At 41.4% G+C, this 16019-nt stretch overlaps 1 protein-coding gene across 4 annotated transcripts; it reads right to left on the bottom strand.

Moving 5' to 3' along the window:
• Nucleotides 1-311: 311 nt before the first annotated feature.
• On the bottom strand, nucleotides 312-9030 carry Mtx3 (metaxin 3). 4 transcript variants are annotated; one of them, XR_013108108.1, is made up of 10 exons: nucleotides 8901-9030; nucleotides 8485-8554; nucleotides 8056-8132; nucleotides 6791-6883; nucleotides 5882-6064; nucleotides 5709-5785; nucleotides 4479-4636; nucleotides 4013-4114; nucleotides 3150-3238; nucleotides 580-616 (listed from the first exon to the last, which is right to left on the bottom strand). XR_013108108.1 is itself a non-coding variant. In XM_076927144.1 (9 exons), the coding sequence occupies exons 1-9, from the start codon at nucleotides 8979-8981 to the stop codon at nucleotides 506-508; spliced, it is 939 nt and encodes a 312-aa protein (XP_076783259.1). In that variant the 5' UTR covers nucleotides 8982-9030; the 3' UTR covers nucleotides 312-505. The 4 variants fall into 4 exon arrangements, 2 of the variants coding, with proteins under 2 accessions (XP_076783259.1, XP_076783260.1); XM_076927144.1 differs by lacking the exon at nucleotides 4013-4114 and having other exon boundaries at nucleotides 312-616; XR_013108107.1 differs by having other exon boundaries at nucleotides 552-616; nucleotides 3150-4114.
• Between the last annotated feature and the right edge of the window lie 6989 nt (nucleotides 9031-16019).

Genomic DNA, 16019 nt, shown 5'->3' with positions numbered 1-16019 from the left:
TCCTCATTACTTTTTAAAATTAAATACAGGCTTTTCTATTGAAATAATTTCTACTTTTCCTGGTTCCTAAAATAGGCATCAGACTTCTAAAAAGAAGAATAACGTCTCAGCCAAAAAGCCACATATTATATACTGAGACCAGTCTGAGAAAAACCAAGTTAATAAATTAACCTAAATCAATTAAAAATGCACATTCAGAACAGAATTGCAGCTTTTGGTCAGCAACACCTGAACCAAAGGCAAAGCTCTGCGGTTAAGGCGGGATTTTATATACAGTACCATGTGCTTGCCCTGCCCACCCACCCACCCAGCTCGCTTAGCATTCATCTCTATTTAAAATGCACTGCCAAGCTAAAATAATAGCTTTCCTAATTTAAAAAAAAAGTCACATACCGCTCCCTCTGCTTTAGTCTTAAACCCAACACAGCGTTCTTTGGGTCTCCGTACACTTGGCATCAGCAATTACTGCAACAATCATAAGACTGGCTACAGCTGGCTGCGACTATCAGGGTGACAGCAGCTGCAAGGAATCACTCTCTTCTTCTGCTGGAGTCAGTTTGAGGGTTGGCAGCTTCCGAGGAAGAAGCTGAGGGCTTTGGCGAAGGTTGCCATCCATCTGTGGAAAGAACAAGATGCATCTGAGTAAGGCTGAGGCTCTACTCTTTTGGAGAGTGGCCTCCCCATCTAGTCTACAGCATGGAAGAGGGCAGAGCTGGGTGTTTGCAGGACTAACAGAATACCTTCCTGTGACAAACAATCGCTCAAAAATTATGAATGTCATACCCTGAATACCAGCTGCCTCAGTATCCATAAAAAGCACTGTGGCTCTAATTCGCCCCATCAAAAAGTTACAGTAAGTTCCACGAAAAAGAATACACTGCTGGACTTGACCGGAGCCTCACTTAAGACACTATCTACAAGTAAGTGTGGATATAATGCTTCTGCACTCAGCTAATCTTCCCCACACACTAACAGGCACAGCCCCACCCTATATGAGACAACAAATGAGGCTCAGAAAGAAGTCCCTTTTCCAGGCAGGTCCCAAAGCCAGTATCAGAGCTGAAGCTTGAACCAGGTCTTTTTATTGTAACACAGTTGTTTTTCAACTCTACTTCTTTTCCAAACTGAGTGTGGCCAGCATGCAAAAGCACCCCACACCAATTGAGGGTATGCAGACCAAAGGATGCTGGGAAAAGATATGGCAAGCAAGTGTTCTTTTGGTCTAATCTAGAGGTCTTTCAAGCACTGAACACTTCTAAGCTGACTTCAGACAAACAATTCATACAAAGTACATTTTTAAAATGCCCAAGAAGTTCAGAGATACACACTCACAGCCTGTAACACAAGGACAGGGATTGCTCAACACTTAGTTAGATCTTCAAAAACCACCTTCACCAAGACTAACACAGAAGGTGTAAGATGCAGATCTGGCATTGAGATCTCTACCAACTTTACTCCTTAAAAGACTTGAAAGCAGCTGCCACCAAACCACAAAACCAGCAGAAAATAATATCCTATCATTCACCCAATAGACAGGCTGTTTTCAGAGCATTGCATAAAAATGCAGAATATTTAAAACTTGCCTTGTTTCTCAGGAGGCTCTTTCAACACAAGGAGAAAACATTTGAGCAAAGTGTATATATGCAAGGATTGCAAAAGACAGAAAAGAAAAGATTAATTTTCACTTTCAAATGAGAAAAGGGTGTGACCAGAGAACAACTGTAGCAAGCAGCTTCTACTTTCCAGCAAGAACTAAGTTTCTCAAGCATGAGTCTGTCCTGTAAGCTCTAGACCTTTGCTATAAACTGTAACAGTGTGTCTAATAAGGCTGCCTGTTGCCCTCCACTGTTACGCCGGCTATCACACACCTCCCACATAAGAGCAGATACTGGTGACCGGCTTACAAGACGTTCATAAACTGATGAAGATCCAAAGTAGATAGGTACAAAGTAGTAACGGGGCTCCTGACTTTGTCTTCTGCCTGTGTGGTACTTCACAGTTCCCTTGCCATATCCGGCACACATTCCCCACATATAGAAAATGAAAACTTTGTTAAATGGCCTTCCTCTGTTAGATGAGTGTGATCCATTTTACAAACATTTTAATACGATGTGTAGTGGACTGAGCAAAGACTTGAACGCACCCAGGCTCAAACTCAGACTACCAGAATATACCACCACACGGGACTCCGGGAACAAAGGCCATCCCCGAGAATGCGAGTGGCAAGCCTCCTCACTCCCTGGTAACAGACACATAATCTCACTTATTCGCTGCACATCAGCCTACAGGAGAGAACAATAAACTCCAGCACTCATGCTGGAGCCTCAGCCCCTATGTCTACAGCCAAGTTTGCTCTTGACGTTCTTCAGCCCAAAGACCTTGGCAGACTGCTCACACCTTCACATCTGTGAAATGGGACAGTAGTAGAATATGCACATAGAGCTTCCAGGAGGCTTGCATGAGCTAACCCCATGAAGCTCTTACACCTCAGTGCCTGTGAAAGAGAGTGAGCTTATCAGACACCTGGGGAGAACCTGCCCAGCCTTTCACACACTTCAGAGTCTTTCTCAACTCGTCCATGGCTGGCTCTCTCCTCCCTGCCCAGATCCTTAGAGTCTCTCACAAATTGAGACTCTCCAAAGTGAGAAAGTAACTAAACTGGTAAAAACAAAAAACAAAACAAAACAAACAAACAAACAAACACCCCTGCAGACCACATTAAGGCCAGAAGCCCAGAAGGATGGAGGGCACTGGGAAAGAAGAGACATTACTGATAAGGAAGACCAGGCATGGGCACTCAGGCCTGCAGAAATAACTTGAGGACGGAGCTGGGACAGCAAGCGAGGCTTGCTTCTGACTTGCTCTTTTTAAAGGCAATGTTTGTGTCATCCAACTTGATAAATGCAAACTACACAGTAAAAAGCAAACTAATACAATTATTCAATTTTTTTCCTCAATGCAACCAGGCCACTGCTGGCTTCAAAATACTGTATTGAATAAATCTTTGCTAAAAGTATATTTAAACAGCCTTTTGAAAAGTAAACTCCTAAAAACTGAGAGGAGGAAGTGAATACACAAGCCAAACGACAACAGCGAGGAAAACAGCGACTGAAGTGACCGACTGAAGTGACCAACTGAAGTGACCCGACCTTCTCAATTAAGTTGGCCTCCTTATTCACAAGCTGGGTGAGTTTCTGCAGGTTTGCATCTACCGCTTCTTGTCCAGCCGGAGAGATGCCTGAGAAGCCAGGAGAGAAATCAGAGAAAGAAAGGGAACTATGAAAGACTTTCACTCTGTTTAAGATTGAAAACAGTGTTTTTCAGTTTACCCATCCTCCCAATTGCTCTACACAACCCAGCCCCAGCCCCAAGAAAACAAAAGAGAAAAGGAGAGGAAAAAGAAAACATTTTGGGTTCAAGGGGAAAGTTAGGAGGGACAACAGTGTTCCAGAAGAAATCAGAAGGGAAAACATAAAACTTTATCTATGGAGGACCCTTAGTGACATGACATGCAGCCAGCCATAGTGCTTAGTAAAGGCGTGGCGGTCTCAGTACATGTTGGCGCTCTCTCTAATCATTACACATCAGTCACTGGTCAGAACACTATAGGCAGCTTGCTAAGGCAGTGATTTCCTCCAAGCTACTCACCAGGCACCCAAGACATTTAAAAGGATTTTTAAAAGTACTACTTTCTGAGCTTGATCCCAGGACATTCTAATTTGATAAGTATGAATGAGCCATGCAGTGAGTTAGGCTTGCCAGCCACTGAACCAGAATGACAAGGCTGGATGCTACCTGGTTGCCTGGTTTCCATTTCCTAGACCTCCCTCTATGTAAAGCACACAGCCCACGACAAAAAATTGTCTACCTAAGCCAGCTACTTCGTAACTTCTGTTTCTGAAAGGACAATTTCAGCCACCTCCACAAATGCAAACTTAGTGCCCCAGTCCCTTAAGCACAAGGCCCCAGTCACAGAGAATTCCATCCTAAGTGTCAAGAGCCCTCTACTTACTCTATCTCCAGTTTGGTGCAATCAGTTTTCAAGTAGTAGAATCATGGGAGTGTACCTCACCAAAGTCAATCTGCTACTGATTTCTGTTCATGAAGGAAAATGCTGGAAGCAGCAGGTAAGAATCATTTAAAGTGATCGCCCACTCACATGAGGATAGACACTACTTTTCAGCAGGGACTCAATACATGTGGTTTAACCTTTTAGAAGAAAATGACTCACTTCAGGGGGCCAATACTAATAGATAGATACACATAGAGTGTAAAGTCTAGAGGATGGTCGGAAGTCAAATGCCTCTTTCTCTATGTAAGTAAGAACACGGGAGCAGATTAGACTGGAAAAACACCAGGTCTTGAAGCTCTGAACCAGAATCTAAGACAATCCACAAACTTGTTCCACTTGTGCACTGTCAGGAGACTATTAAGATACCTAATTTGAATAAATATTAGCTGAAGAAATGTTGACTTACCTCCAGGGCCGTACCTAAAGTAGCTGTCCAGGATGTCATCACAGAGGCGGCACAGGTTGGAGAGCTGTTTCAGATGCTTTTGTAAGTGAACTCTGGGAAAACGCACTTTATAAAGAGGCGCAAGGAAACCGAACACATAGGCGTCCAAGGTAGAAGGCCTGGAGACAAAAGGCTCTCCTTCAGGGGCGCTTCAGGGGCACTTCAGGGGCGCTTCAGGGGCGCTTCAGGGACACTTACAGGCACTTTTAGGACCCAAACTATCTGTCAAGTCTAATAGACAACATCACATCTTAAACAGTTTGCTACCACTTTTGTTTCCAAAAGTGAGGCAGCCAAAGTTTTACCTTCTAAGTCGTTTTAAAAATACCCTAACCATTTATTTTATTCAGAAGCAGCTGAGGTTGTGAACTACAAATGTTATGGACTAGAAGCAGGGGGAGAATAATGTTTGATACTTTTATAGCTACGTACATTAAACTAATGTTAGATTAATGCCAACAACAACAACAAAACATATAAAAACTCTGTAAGTTCTGGGCTCCAAATAGAACCCAGGGCCTTGTGTAAGCTATTTGAGAACTATGCCACTCAGCTAAACTCCCAGAGCCCCCTTTGAAGTGGAAAACCGATCTTTTTTTGGGCAATGGGAGAACTGGCTTCAGCTCAGATATCACGGAATACAACTGAACGTGTCAAAATTAGTTTTTTTCCACATGGTACAAATGACAGAGTATATTTACACAGTAAGTATCAACACGAAGCCAGAACCACCCACCAGCCCTGGGACTGAGAAACAGCTGGGTGACTTCCTCCAGGGTGTTCATCAGGAAGGGCATGGTGGCACGTGTGCAGTGTCCAGGGGCTTTGTGGTCAGTGCAGAGGGCAACAGGCATGTGCTCTGGATGGCCTGTGGGAGGAGGGGGTTCTGTGGCTACTGGGATGGGGCCTCAGTCAGAAGGGCTCTCGTCTTTTGCAGCAGAATCACTGGCCTGACTTTTTGTTGTTAAGGGCTAAGAGAGCTTATTCTTGAGTTAAATATGAGTAGCCATGGCCCAGGAACACAGACTTGGGTTACTCCACGTAGGTTTTCAATGTGGCGGCAGCGGTTTCATGACTTTTTCATAGTGACAGTACAAAGAAAGCCATACGTCAAGCATTTTTGAAGTACACTGGTAGAAATGTCAAAACAGTGGTTTAGTGGCAAAATGACTTTTAAGGGAATTTACTCACGTGTCACCAAAGAAAAACTGAGATGTTCCCAATCTGTTTGATAGGAGATTTAGGCACTCCTTGGCATCTCTGTATATCTAAAAAGGAGGAGACACGCTTTGGAGGTAGTATCTGTAGGTACGGCCACCTCTCCCTTGCCGACAGACTGCCTGCTGGGAGAATCCAGGCTGTACCTGTGCCTCCACTTCTTGGACGTGGTAGAGGGGAGGCTCTCCCCTTGTCAGGAGGATCCTGTTCAGGGCCCCTCTAGACATCCTTCCCGGCAGGATTAGATTGAGAGGAAAAGGGATGCGAGAGGCAAACCACGGCTTTGTCACGGTCAAGTAATTCTCATTCTCAACCCAGAAGGTGTGAAGCTGCCAAAGGAAGGTAAACAATTACAAGGATGTTCTGCCAAAACAAACACCACCCAATCAATGTGACGGTATTTTCATAAATGTCTCTGAATAAAATAACTTCATTTGAATTTTCCAGATGAAAGGATTCAAGGTAAAATGAGATTATTATTATTATTATTATTATTATTATTATTATTATTATTATTATTGGTTTTCCGAGACAGGGTTTCTCTGTGTAGTCCTGGCTGTCCTGGAACTCACTCTGTAGACCAGGCTGGCCTCGAACTCAGAAATCCGCATGCCTCTGCCTCCCAAATGCTGGGATTAAAGGCGTGCACCACCACCACCCGGCGAGATTATTTTGTTCACTGCTGTAACTCAGTTCCAGGATAAAGCCTACCATATAGTAAGTGCTCAGCAAATATTCACAGAGTGAATGAACTATAATATAACCAATGCTATACATGGAATAAAGTTTTCGTCTTCCACCAACAGTGTTTATTTGCAAAACAATTGAACCAGACAGTAGTAGAATGTTTTCTTAGCCAAACAAAGCAGACTATCCACTTCAATGGGAAGTTAAGTGTCTAGGAGAATCCAGTTTTGTCATAATACAAAAGATCAAGACTAATACAAGAAATTTCCTCTTTAAGACCACCCCCCCCCAATCCTTTTTGTTCTTTCTAAACAGACTACAACATTTTCAACTATGTCACTAAAATAATGTCATGTTTAGAAGCTCACCACGGCAGGGAGAAGCTTCTCTTCCAGGAGAGCAAGGTAAGCCAGCGTATCTGCCCCTTGTTTTGCTGAGAGCTCACAATCAGCATTATATTTCTATTAAAAAAAAAAAAAAAGTCTCTCAGAGGTCAAAGGACATTCCTAGAACAAGGGAGATAAACAAATTAAAACTCCTATTTTCTATTCTCCCTCACGAATGTCAGGTCTGTCATTAAGAGAGAGGCATACTAACCCAATGAAAACTGTTCCTTAAAGCACCATACACACACACAAAAAAAAACCCCACAAATGTTGCCTACAGCTTGTCAACTAATTTCTATTGTTATGTTTCTATGCTTATTAATGACCTTTGTTCAGAGTATGACACACCGTACAAAGTTAATGAGTAAAAGCAATTATTTTTCACAAGAAAGGAAAAAAACATTCAATTCATTATAATGTTTTTTTTTCCATAAAAAAGGAAACTTCTCAATTTAGAAAAGGTTCAAATTTTAATGGTACAGAATTTTTTCTTAAAGTATTGACAAGTCAGTTATAACCTTTGTGTTTATATGGATCTTTACGGGTTTAAACATCGTGACTTGCTACATAAATATTTATACTTTCACACATTTCAGATACATGATTTCATAAAGCATGTAACTATCAGATAAGTGCTTTTTAAACGTAGGAATGCAAAGCTCAGGACAAATTCAGCGGCAGAATGCTTGCCTACCAGTCACAAGGCTCTGTATTCAATCCTCAGCGTAAACCCAAACCAAATCAAACAATAACAAAAATGATCAAATAAAACAGTTGCTGTACGGTGGGAGCTCAGGTGTCACACTTAGCATGAAATGGATAGTAACAACAGGACTAAAGTGATAACATTATCAATAAGAGTAAGTCTGGATAACTAAATTGAATCTTATACCCTTTTCAATAAATTCACAATAAGTGCATTACATATACACCAATATACTTCCAAATCACAGTAAAATGCATGCCTTTCGGCACTGGTAAGCAAGTCTTTGTCTCTCTGTTGTCAAGACCCAGGCATTCCCAGTGGCTCAAAGAATTAAAACCACCTTCTAATGAACTAAAAACAAGTCATACAGGATACCAGGTGCAATGGGTCACAGCCACAATTCTAGCATTTGAAGCCAGTCTGTGCTGCATGGTGGCTGGCCAGCATAGATTAGTATATAACCCAGTCTGAAATAATAATAATAACAACAACAACAGTAACATGCAGAAAACGATCTACTTCTTCTAAAGGAGCCACCCACCTGTTTTCTTAAAAAGTTTAGAATTTTTGCAGGCTTAGAAACAATACTGCCTTCCGTTGTCAAAACTGGGACATCACCTATAATCAAAAACAGTTTACACACAAGCAAACACCGTGGTGTTTTATTCTTAAGATTACAGTGTCTTAAAAACTACACCAGTTGTCATATGGGAGAGAGTGGGTACAAACGTTTGTGGGCTTTACAAAGGGCAGGTCTAGAAGGCATTTTCGTTTCTCCTATTTTCCAGATTTGGCTTGTACTTTTGAGTTATTGCTCACTCAGAATGACCAAACACAACCAACGCACTGCCAAGGTCATTCTAAGAAGCTGAGGTGCCCAAAGTACTCTCGGGCTGTATGGCTTTAATGCAAGAAGGGATGCAAGTGTTAAAAAGGGGCAGAGAGGGGCGCGTGAAAGCTTATACTGTACCTCTTGAGCCTCTCCAGGTGTTATCTATAATATTGACTTTCAAGGGCGCGCCAGAAAATTTGGCATAAGCCTGAAACAAGAGTTTGCAAGAAGACATTTTAGGCATTTTGGAGCAGCCATGCAGGTCCGCAGCGCGGCTCTGACAGCTGCATCCGCAAAGGCAGGCGGCGGCTGCCCGCACCCCTCCCCCGTCTGCCGTCGGGGACGCGCAGGCTTCCCGCTTCGGGGGACCTCGGTCTGCAGGAGGGAGGACCTGCCGATGCGGGGCCGGCGAGCCTTCTCCCACTGCAGGGACAGCGCTGCCAGGCCAACAAGATCTGACGCTTGCAGGCGGACCCCCGTCCCCTGCAAGCGTCAAGGAGCCCGCGGCTAGCCAGCCCAGTCCTCCCGCGCCACGGCTCGCAACGCGGCCTCACCAGCACCACCAGGGACTCGCTGTGGACTGAAGGGAGCCCCCAGCCTCCTCCCCAGCAGCTGAGCTCCATGGGGGCCGCCATCTTGCCGGGGCTGACCTCCGTCACCCGGAAGTACTCCTACCACCCACCCTCCGGCACGTGGAATGAAGGGGGCGGGACGGACGAGGAGCAGGGGCTGCCTGCTTGGGGCTCTGGACAAAGTCCGAAAGGGCAGCAGCAGGCCTTTGAAATGAATTTAGCAACCAGACTCGGAGCTGTGCCATAAGGGAAACAGACCGGCTAGGCGTCCTCAAAGTCTTGCATTCAGTACTAATATGTAGCCAAGCCTGCAAGCATCACTATGGTATACGTAAATCTGTAAAAAACGACTATTCACACAAACGTAGTTTAAAATGACATGGAATTAGTCGGTACCCGGTGGGCCTTTGTGATGTTCAGTCTTTACGATGGTCCTTTGCCTGCCCTTCCAGCCTACAATTTCAGTTGCCATTCTTATGTCGATATGATTTGATTTCATTAAAAATCAAACCTGTTCTAAAGTTTTTAACAGGCGACTCCTGCTTGCTCACTCCTTTAATCCAGAATGGCTTTCTTCTCTAGCGGCTCTCCCCAAACTAAATGTAGTGGTGCTGGAGAGGTGGCTCAGTTAAGGAACAGCTTTTGAAGACTTGGCTTGGTTCCTAGAACGCACACGGTGCTCACAGACATCGTAACTCCAGTTCCAGGAGATCTGAGGCCCTCCTCTGGCCTATACAGGCACTAGCCCTTCACGTGGTGCATATCCATACATGCAGGCAAAGCATACACATAAATTTTTTTTAAAGTTAAACTTACCTTTTTCAAAATTATGAACTTCTTCCAGCTTCCTGAAGCTCCGTGTACGCTCTTGAATTTTCCTTCTGTCCACAGTCACAGGCTTTTTGCCATCCACTGTACAGAAGCTCTTTGAGGAAGGACAGGTCTGGCTTCCTAGGTGTGGAACCAGTGAAGACACAGAAGGTCTTGTGCTTAGAAAGACTCTGTATTCACCTCATGTTCTCCTGTCACTCTCTTGAAGTCATAATCTTGGCTCAAAGAGTTCTGCATTTTTATTTTAGACTAAACATTGTAAATCATTCAGCCAGTCTTGTCTACGGGCCTAATGGGCATGTACTAAGTATTAATCTCTCAGAAAAACCATTAAAGAGAAAGCTCGGCAGTGTGGAGATTTGGACTTATTTACTGGATCTCAGAATCAGGACCTGGTTGCTGCGTGGTTTTTATAGGCAGCGCAACAGTCTTCCTGGAGCAACCCTCTTGATACATCTCTGGGTTTTCTGTTTTCTTCTATCACAAGAAGATGCTAGGGTCCCCTTCAATTGAAACCTATTGTCATAACAATAATATTCAGCAAAATTTGCTAGGTGCATTTTGCATAGTAAGGAAGCAATACTCCAACATGCTGATTTGCTAAAGTCTTTTAAAAAATATTTTGCTTCAAAAATAGGATATCACAAGAATGGAAAGAAAAGACATTCCAACCCTAAAAATCCATTAGTCACACTTTTTAAGCGGGAAATGTTTAGCAAATATATAGTTGAAACTAAACGACACATTTACTGAACAGGTAGAACATCTGAGGTTCTAGGAGGCTCTGGAAGAACACAGAGATAGATGGGATGTGGAGTCTCTCCCTAGGAATGTATAGTCTACAAATCAGACATTACACATAGGTAAATATAAAAAATCATTGTTGGGCTAAAGAGATGGCTCAGCTGTTATAGGCTAGGTTACAATCAAAACTATAAAAAGCCATTGTCACAAGTACATTTAGAGATTTATATAAAATATTATAAACACAAAGGAGGAACCATGTATCACTGTAGGATTGTTGGAGGAGTCTGAGCCATCTTCAGTATAAAGAAGGTAATTAATTTTCTGACTCAATGTAAAGGAAAATTCATACTTCAAGAAATAAAATTCTAGCAATAAAAATAAAGCTTAGAGTCTGCATCCTACAATGAGGCATTTTAAATAATCCTACAGTGAGAAGGTGGGTTCTCTGTGTCTTGTTGGCTGCTAAGTTGGTGGGTGATCATTCTTTGTGGACACATAGGTGATTACTTAGTGTGACCTTCTCTCCATAGCTCCTGTTTTTTTTATACTGATTTTATTTGCATTAGAGAGAAATTAAATCTATTCCCTTTTTAAGTTTAGGCAGAGAACAGCATGTCCCCCAATCTGATAAGAGAATTCTTTCTTACAGGTTTATGTGTGCCTAGTTAATAGCAATCTTTGTGTTGCTGTAAGTCTTTTTGAGATTCTATATCCACTAGCTTGAATTTTAAAACACTGGTGTACCTGGTTGCACAACCAGGCTGAATACTGCTGCAGACAATGAGAAAGAAGGCTGAAACCATCCGAAATCATGCCTGGTATGGGTACTTGGCTCCTGTATCTTTCCTGGCTGTTAAAGAGGTTGTTCAGAGTTCATCAAAATCGTCATTTCGGGTTCTTCTCAGGAAAAGCATTCTCACTGTCTGCAAAGCATTTCTGTATGGGCAGGATGGCCTGGAGCACAGCTTTATAATGACTCTTCCAGACCATGTTTTCCCTGAACATTTTTGTTTTTCAGAAGATGCTCATTCAGTGGCTTCATCTGAACTCAGAGGACCTGACTTTGGCATCTAGACCTGTTGCTCATGTGTTTCTTAGTTTTACTTGGGGCCATGATACAAGTTCTGTTAGAATCCCCACATGCTCCATTCCTGTGACTAAGAATCTATGAAATGGCGTTCCCGGCAAAGATGCGATGCTTGTGATAAATAATCATGCAGTGTGGGGGAGTTAAACTGAAGGGCCTTGGATGTCCCTTACTTCATGTTCAGATTTCCAAATCCTTGAGGAGAAAAATCCCATTAAAAATAGGTCAATAAAACTGGTTTTGTTGTTGTTGTTGTTTGTTTTTAGTTTCTAAGTTTGCTATGTGTTTACGAGGCAGTTATTTACTTTGATTCCTCAATTCTTCAATTATAAAGTGAAGGTTCTTTCAACTCTGAGGCTTTATCATTATATGGGTAATGAACATTTAGTAATAACTGACATTTGTGTAACAATAAATACCAGACTTGTTTTTAATATGTGACATAACTCATTTGGTCTCATGTTATCTCCTCCTGTTTCCATGGAGAGATATTAACATGCAAAGATGTTTCTTAACTCCCAAACCTCGAACTAGGGAGAGCAAGGATTGAACCCAGGCAATCTGCTTTAAAGCTGAGATGCCTTGTTAGCCAACACCATGGTGCATTCCTGTGAGAAATCGATTTGAAAGTCTACTCTTCATTCATTTGTTTGAAGAGACTTTATTAAGATTTTTAAAAAAAAGTCCCCCTTGTGACACAATGCACATATTATTTCTTTAAGTAATGTTTAATGTTAAGCCATTAATCAAGTCAGTTGATCAACTTCTATGTACCTAACACATTGTAAGAGAATAAGTAAATAAAACCTGAGTGTCATACTTTCAGACGAATAATTTGTGAAGTTAAGAACTCTGTGTTTGAGATAACTAGATACTAACACTATGTACCATTTTGTCAAGAAGACCACACCCTATGGTTGTTTTTAGACAAAGGCTTTAAATATCTTTCCATGCTTGGCAAAGGCATAATGAAAGAAGCAGAGCCTTGCTGACCTGGAATCATAAGTCCACTGGGTTTAGTTTAGCACAAAGAAGGAAAGGTCGTATGAGGTAAACTAGATGGGTGAAGCTGTGACATGGACATAAGACATAAGAATGTCTATGGCAAGAAAATTTTAATATAATTGATCAGAGGAGTGATGATTAACTAATAGTTACCAGGATTGGATATTGTGGGAATGTGTAGTTTTGGAGGATGTGATGGAAGAATAAACCATCTGAACAGAACCAATAGATTTCTCAGTCAAGGGCAACAGGAATAATATAATATAATATAATATAATATAATATAATATAATATAATATAATATATATTGTTTCATGAATATAATAGACGAAGTTTTATGAATCCACAAATAACATCAAATGAAGCAAAAATGTGCTGGAAAGTGAAACAAGGAAGCGTTGCAGAGTATCTTGAAAGAAGATGACTTGGCACACCTGCACTGAGCATTTTTCACAGCTGTGTTAGAACTCAAACTGCCCAAACTCGCTGGAAGAGCAGCGAGAGGTATCGGGATGGCAAAGATCTTGAAGACTTCAAAGAAAGAGAAAAATCGTAAGATTTATCAGCATCGAAGATAAAGCTTTTGAAAGAGACGTCAAGACGGATTTATATACAGTTGAAGACAGAAATGGCTGTTGTGAGCAAAAAAGCCTGAAATACTGAAAAGAAGGATGGGCTCCTGAGAGTTGAGAGGCCGACATTAGGAACTTGATCTGTGAGGCTAACGCTGGAATGATAGACAGGCCTTGCTTTCTCCTTGACACTGGGGAAGCTTGAAGCAGGAACACAGGATGCTGAGTAAGCTTCACACATTTGTATTATGATAGAAAGCAAAGGGACATAGTGGCTGGTGAAGGGAGGGGAGGGGGAGAGATGGAGAGGCAGAGTGAGAGAGACAGATAGACAAAAATAGACAGACTTTTTCCAGGGAATTGGTCGATAGTGACTAGAAACATTGCTGACAGTGCTAAAAATCCAATGTAGTTCAGCATGAAGATGTATAACGCCGAAGACAGGCTGATCATGAGGCTACCTTAAACAGGTATTGTTTACATTTGCAGCCCTTTTAGTGACAATGATATTGATTTAAAAATGTAAACAGATCAATTTACATTTTACCAGTATGTTAAGGTTTATACAGATACCTGATGTTTAGTAAGTCTTAAGGAATTGTGCTTAAAAATTATGGTAAGCAAAGGAAAGGCCACTTAAGGATTGACAGAAGACAGCATCAGTAGCTTCAGTGTGATGAAAACTCAGCTATCACTAAGTCTAGCTTCATATGTATAGGCATATGGCTTTCTCCAAAGATGCCTTGTTACCTAGAAGCATTCATTTAGTAGTTATGTGGAGGCTGTCAGGAGGTGATACATATTGTAAAGGCTTCACTGTGTCCTTCCAGCATAGTAAAGCTTGAGATCTATGTTTTGCATTAAAACAAATTAAATGCAACAATAATTATTTTTTAAAATTATCTATTATAATCTATATGTTATATAAATATTATATATAGATATATAATATAAACAGCTATATAAATTATAATCTTAAAATTATTTAAAAATTATCTAATATAGCATTCAATGTATGCTGAAAGAATAAAGTGATAATTGTGTTTTAAACTATATTTTTAAAGTGATGAAGGTAATAGGCCCTACACAAAAATAAGGTTTCTACATCTCAATGAAAGTAGTAAAACAATTACTGGTAACCGTGATAAGCTAAACACATACTATTGTAACACTGAAGGCGACCACTAAGGAAATTATAGAAGGCATGTGGTTGTAAGTGCCAGAAGAACCAAAATGGAATTTTAAAGACTCTAAGAACCCACAAGTTGATACAAGTGTGAGTGTGCACGGGCGAACGGGGAGAATCGGGACACAAATAACAATATAGACTTAAACCCTGAACTCTTGGTGATTTCTCTAAATGTAAGTGGTCTAAACACACCAGTTAAGAGTTGGTTGTCAGATGGGTAAAAATTGTGAGTCAAATGTGTTCTGCCTTATGCCAAATTTACTGCAAACATGGTGGTATAGGTAGGTAAACTTTAAACATACATAAAAACGTGGGAAAGTTACAGGACACAAACATTGATCAGGAGTAAAACCAGAAGCAAATGTGTTAATAATGGGTTAAGTAGACTCCAGATAAAGTTAATATTGGAAGGAAAATGTCTTATGGGATGATAAATGAACCAACTCATCAAAAACTCATGGCAATTTTAAATGTGAGCGTTGTTTTAGTTATTTTTCCTGTTGCTGAGATCGAACTCTTAATGTTAAACAGCTTAATGATTGAGAGGTCGCTCAGTAGCTAGAGGTTTAAGAGTGTGTGCTGCTCTTTCAGAGGACTTGAGTTCTGTTCCCAGCATCCACAGTGGGAGGCTCACAATTCCTGTAACTGCAATGCCAAGAAATCCATTATCCTCTTCTGGTCTCGGAAGAATCTGTAGATACAAATCATAAATCAAAATAAATAAAATCTTAAAAAAATAACTTAGGGAGGGAAGGTCTATTTTAGCTTACAGTTTGGGGGATGGGATGACACAGTCCATTACAGTGAGGGAAGCATGGTGCCAGGTTTGAGGAGCTGGGCGTGGTCAGGAGGCAGAGAGAGGGGTGTAAGCTCAGTTCACATCCTTCTCCTTACTCAATCCCTGACTGCGGGTCATAGGATGCTGCTGACCACATTAAGGACGGGCCTCTTTTCCTGAAACTTTCCTGGAAGCAACCTCACAGACATAGTTGTGTTGCCATGGTGATTCTAGACCAGCCAAGTTGACAACTAAGATTAACCATCATAAATGCCAAACGTAAGCTTTTCATGTACGTGCAGTAAAGTAGTAAGCGTTAAGGAAGAAATGGGCAAATGCAAAATTATAATCTAGTTACCTCCTACCCCCGTATCTGGCACAAGTACCAGGCAGAATGCAAATAAAGCTGTTCACGAACTAAACAACTGGCTCTAGTCAGTACCAACAGTAAGCTCTACTCAGTAATTCCAGAACACCAACACTCATTTTTTCCAGAAAAGAATGGACCATTCTTCAAGGCAGGCTATCCTGAGTCATAAAGCAGACACCGACTAAGTGAGCTAATAAAACATCTGCAGCATATGCCTAAACATACAAGAAATGAATATTAGAAAGATGCAAATAAAAATTTCAAGCATGGAAAGTAATATAAGCCCAGATAATCACATAACCAAACAGGAAGTCACAGAGGAAAAGAAAACCCTACACCTAAACGGTTATAAATACAGCAAAGCAAGCTGGAGGATGAGAAGGCAAACCACATACTCGGAGTAAAATGTGCAAAACGCACATCTGTTAAAAGACATCTCCCCCAACCCCAAATCCTAAGAAATAGAACGGTCACTGTCAGCTTTCAGTTAGTGTGTCAGAAACCTGAGATACTCAACTTAA

This window comes from Arvicanthis niloticus, chromosome 29 (genome assembly GCF_011762505.2).
Source record: "Arvicanthis niloticus isolate mArvNil1 chromosome 29, mArvNil1.pat.X, whole genome shotgun sequence".
Lineage (NCBI taxonomy): Eukaryota > Metazoa > Chordata > Mammalia > Rodentia > Muridae > Arvicanthis > Arvicanthis niloticus.
The sequence above is the reverse complement of the archived record's forward strand: the minus strand, read 5'-3'. Positions and strand labels throughout refer to the sequence as shown.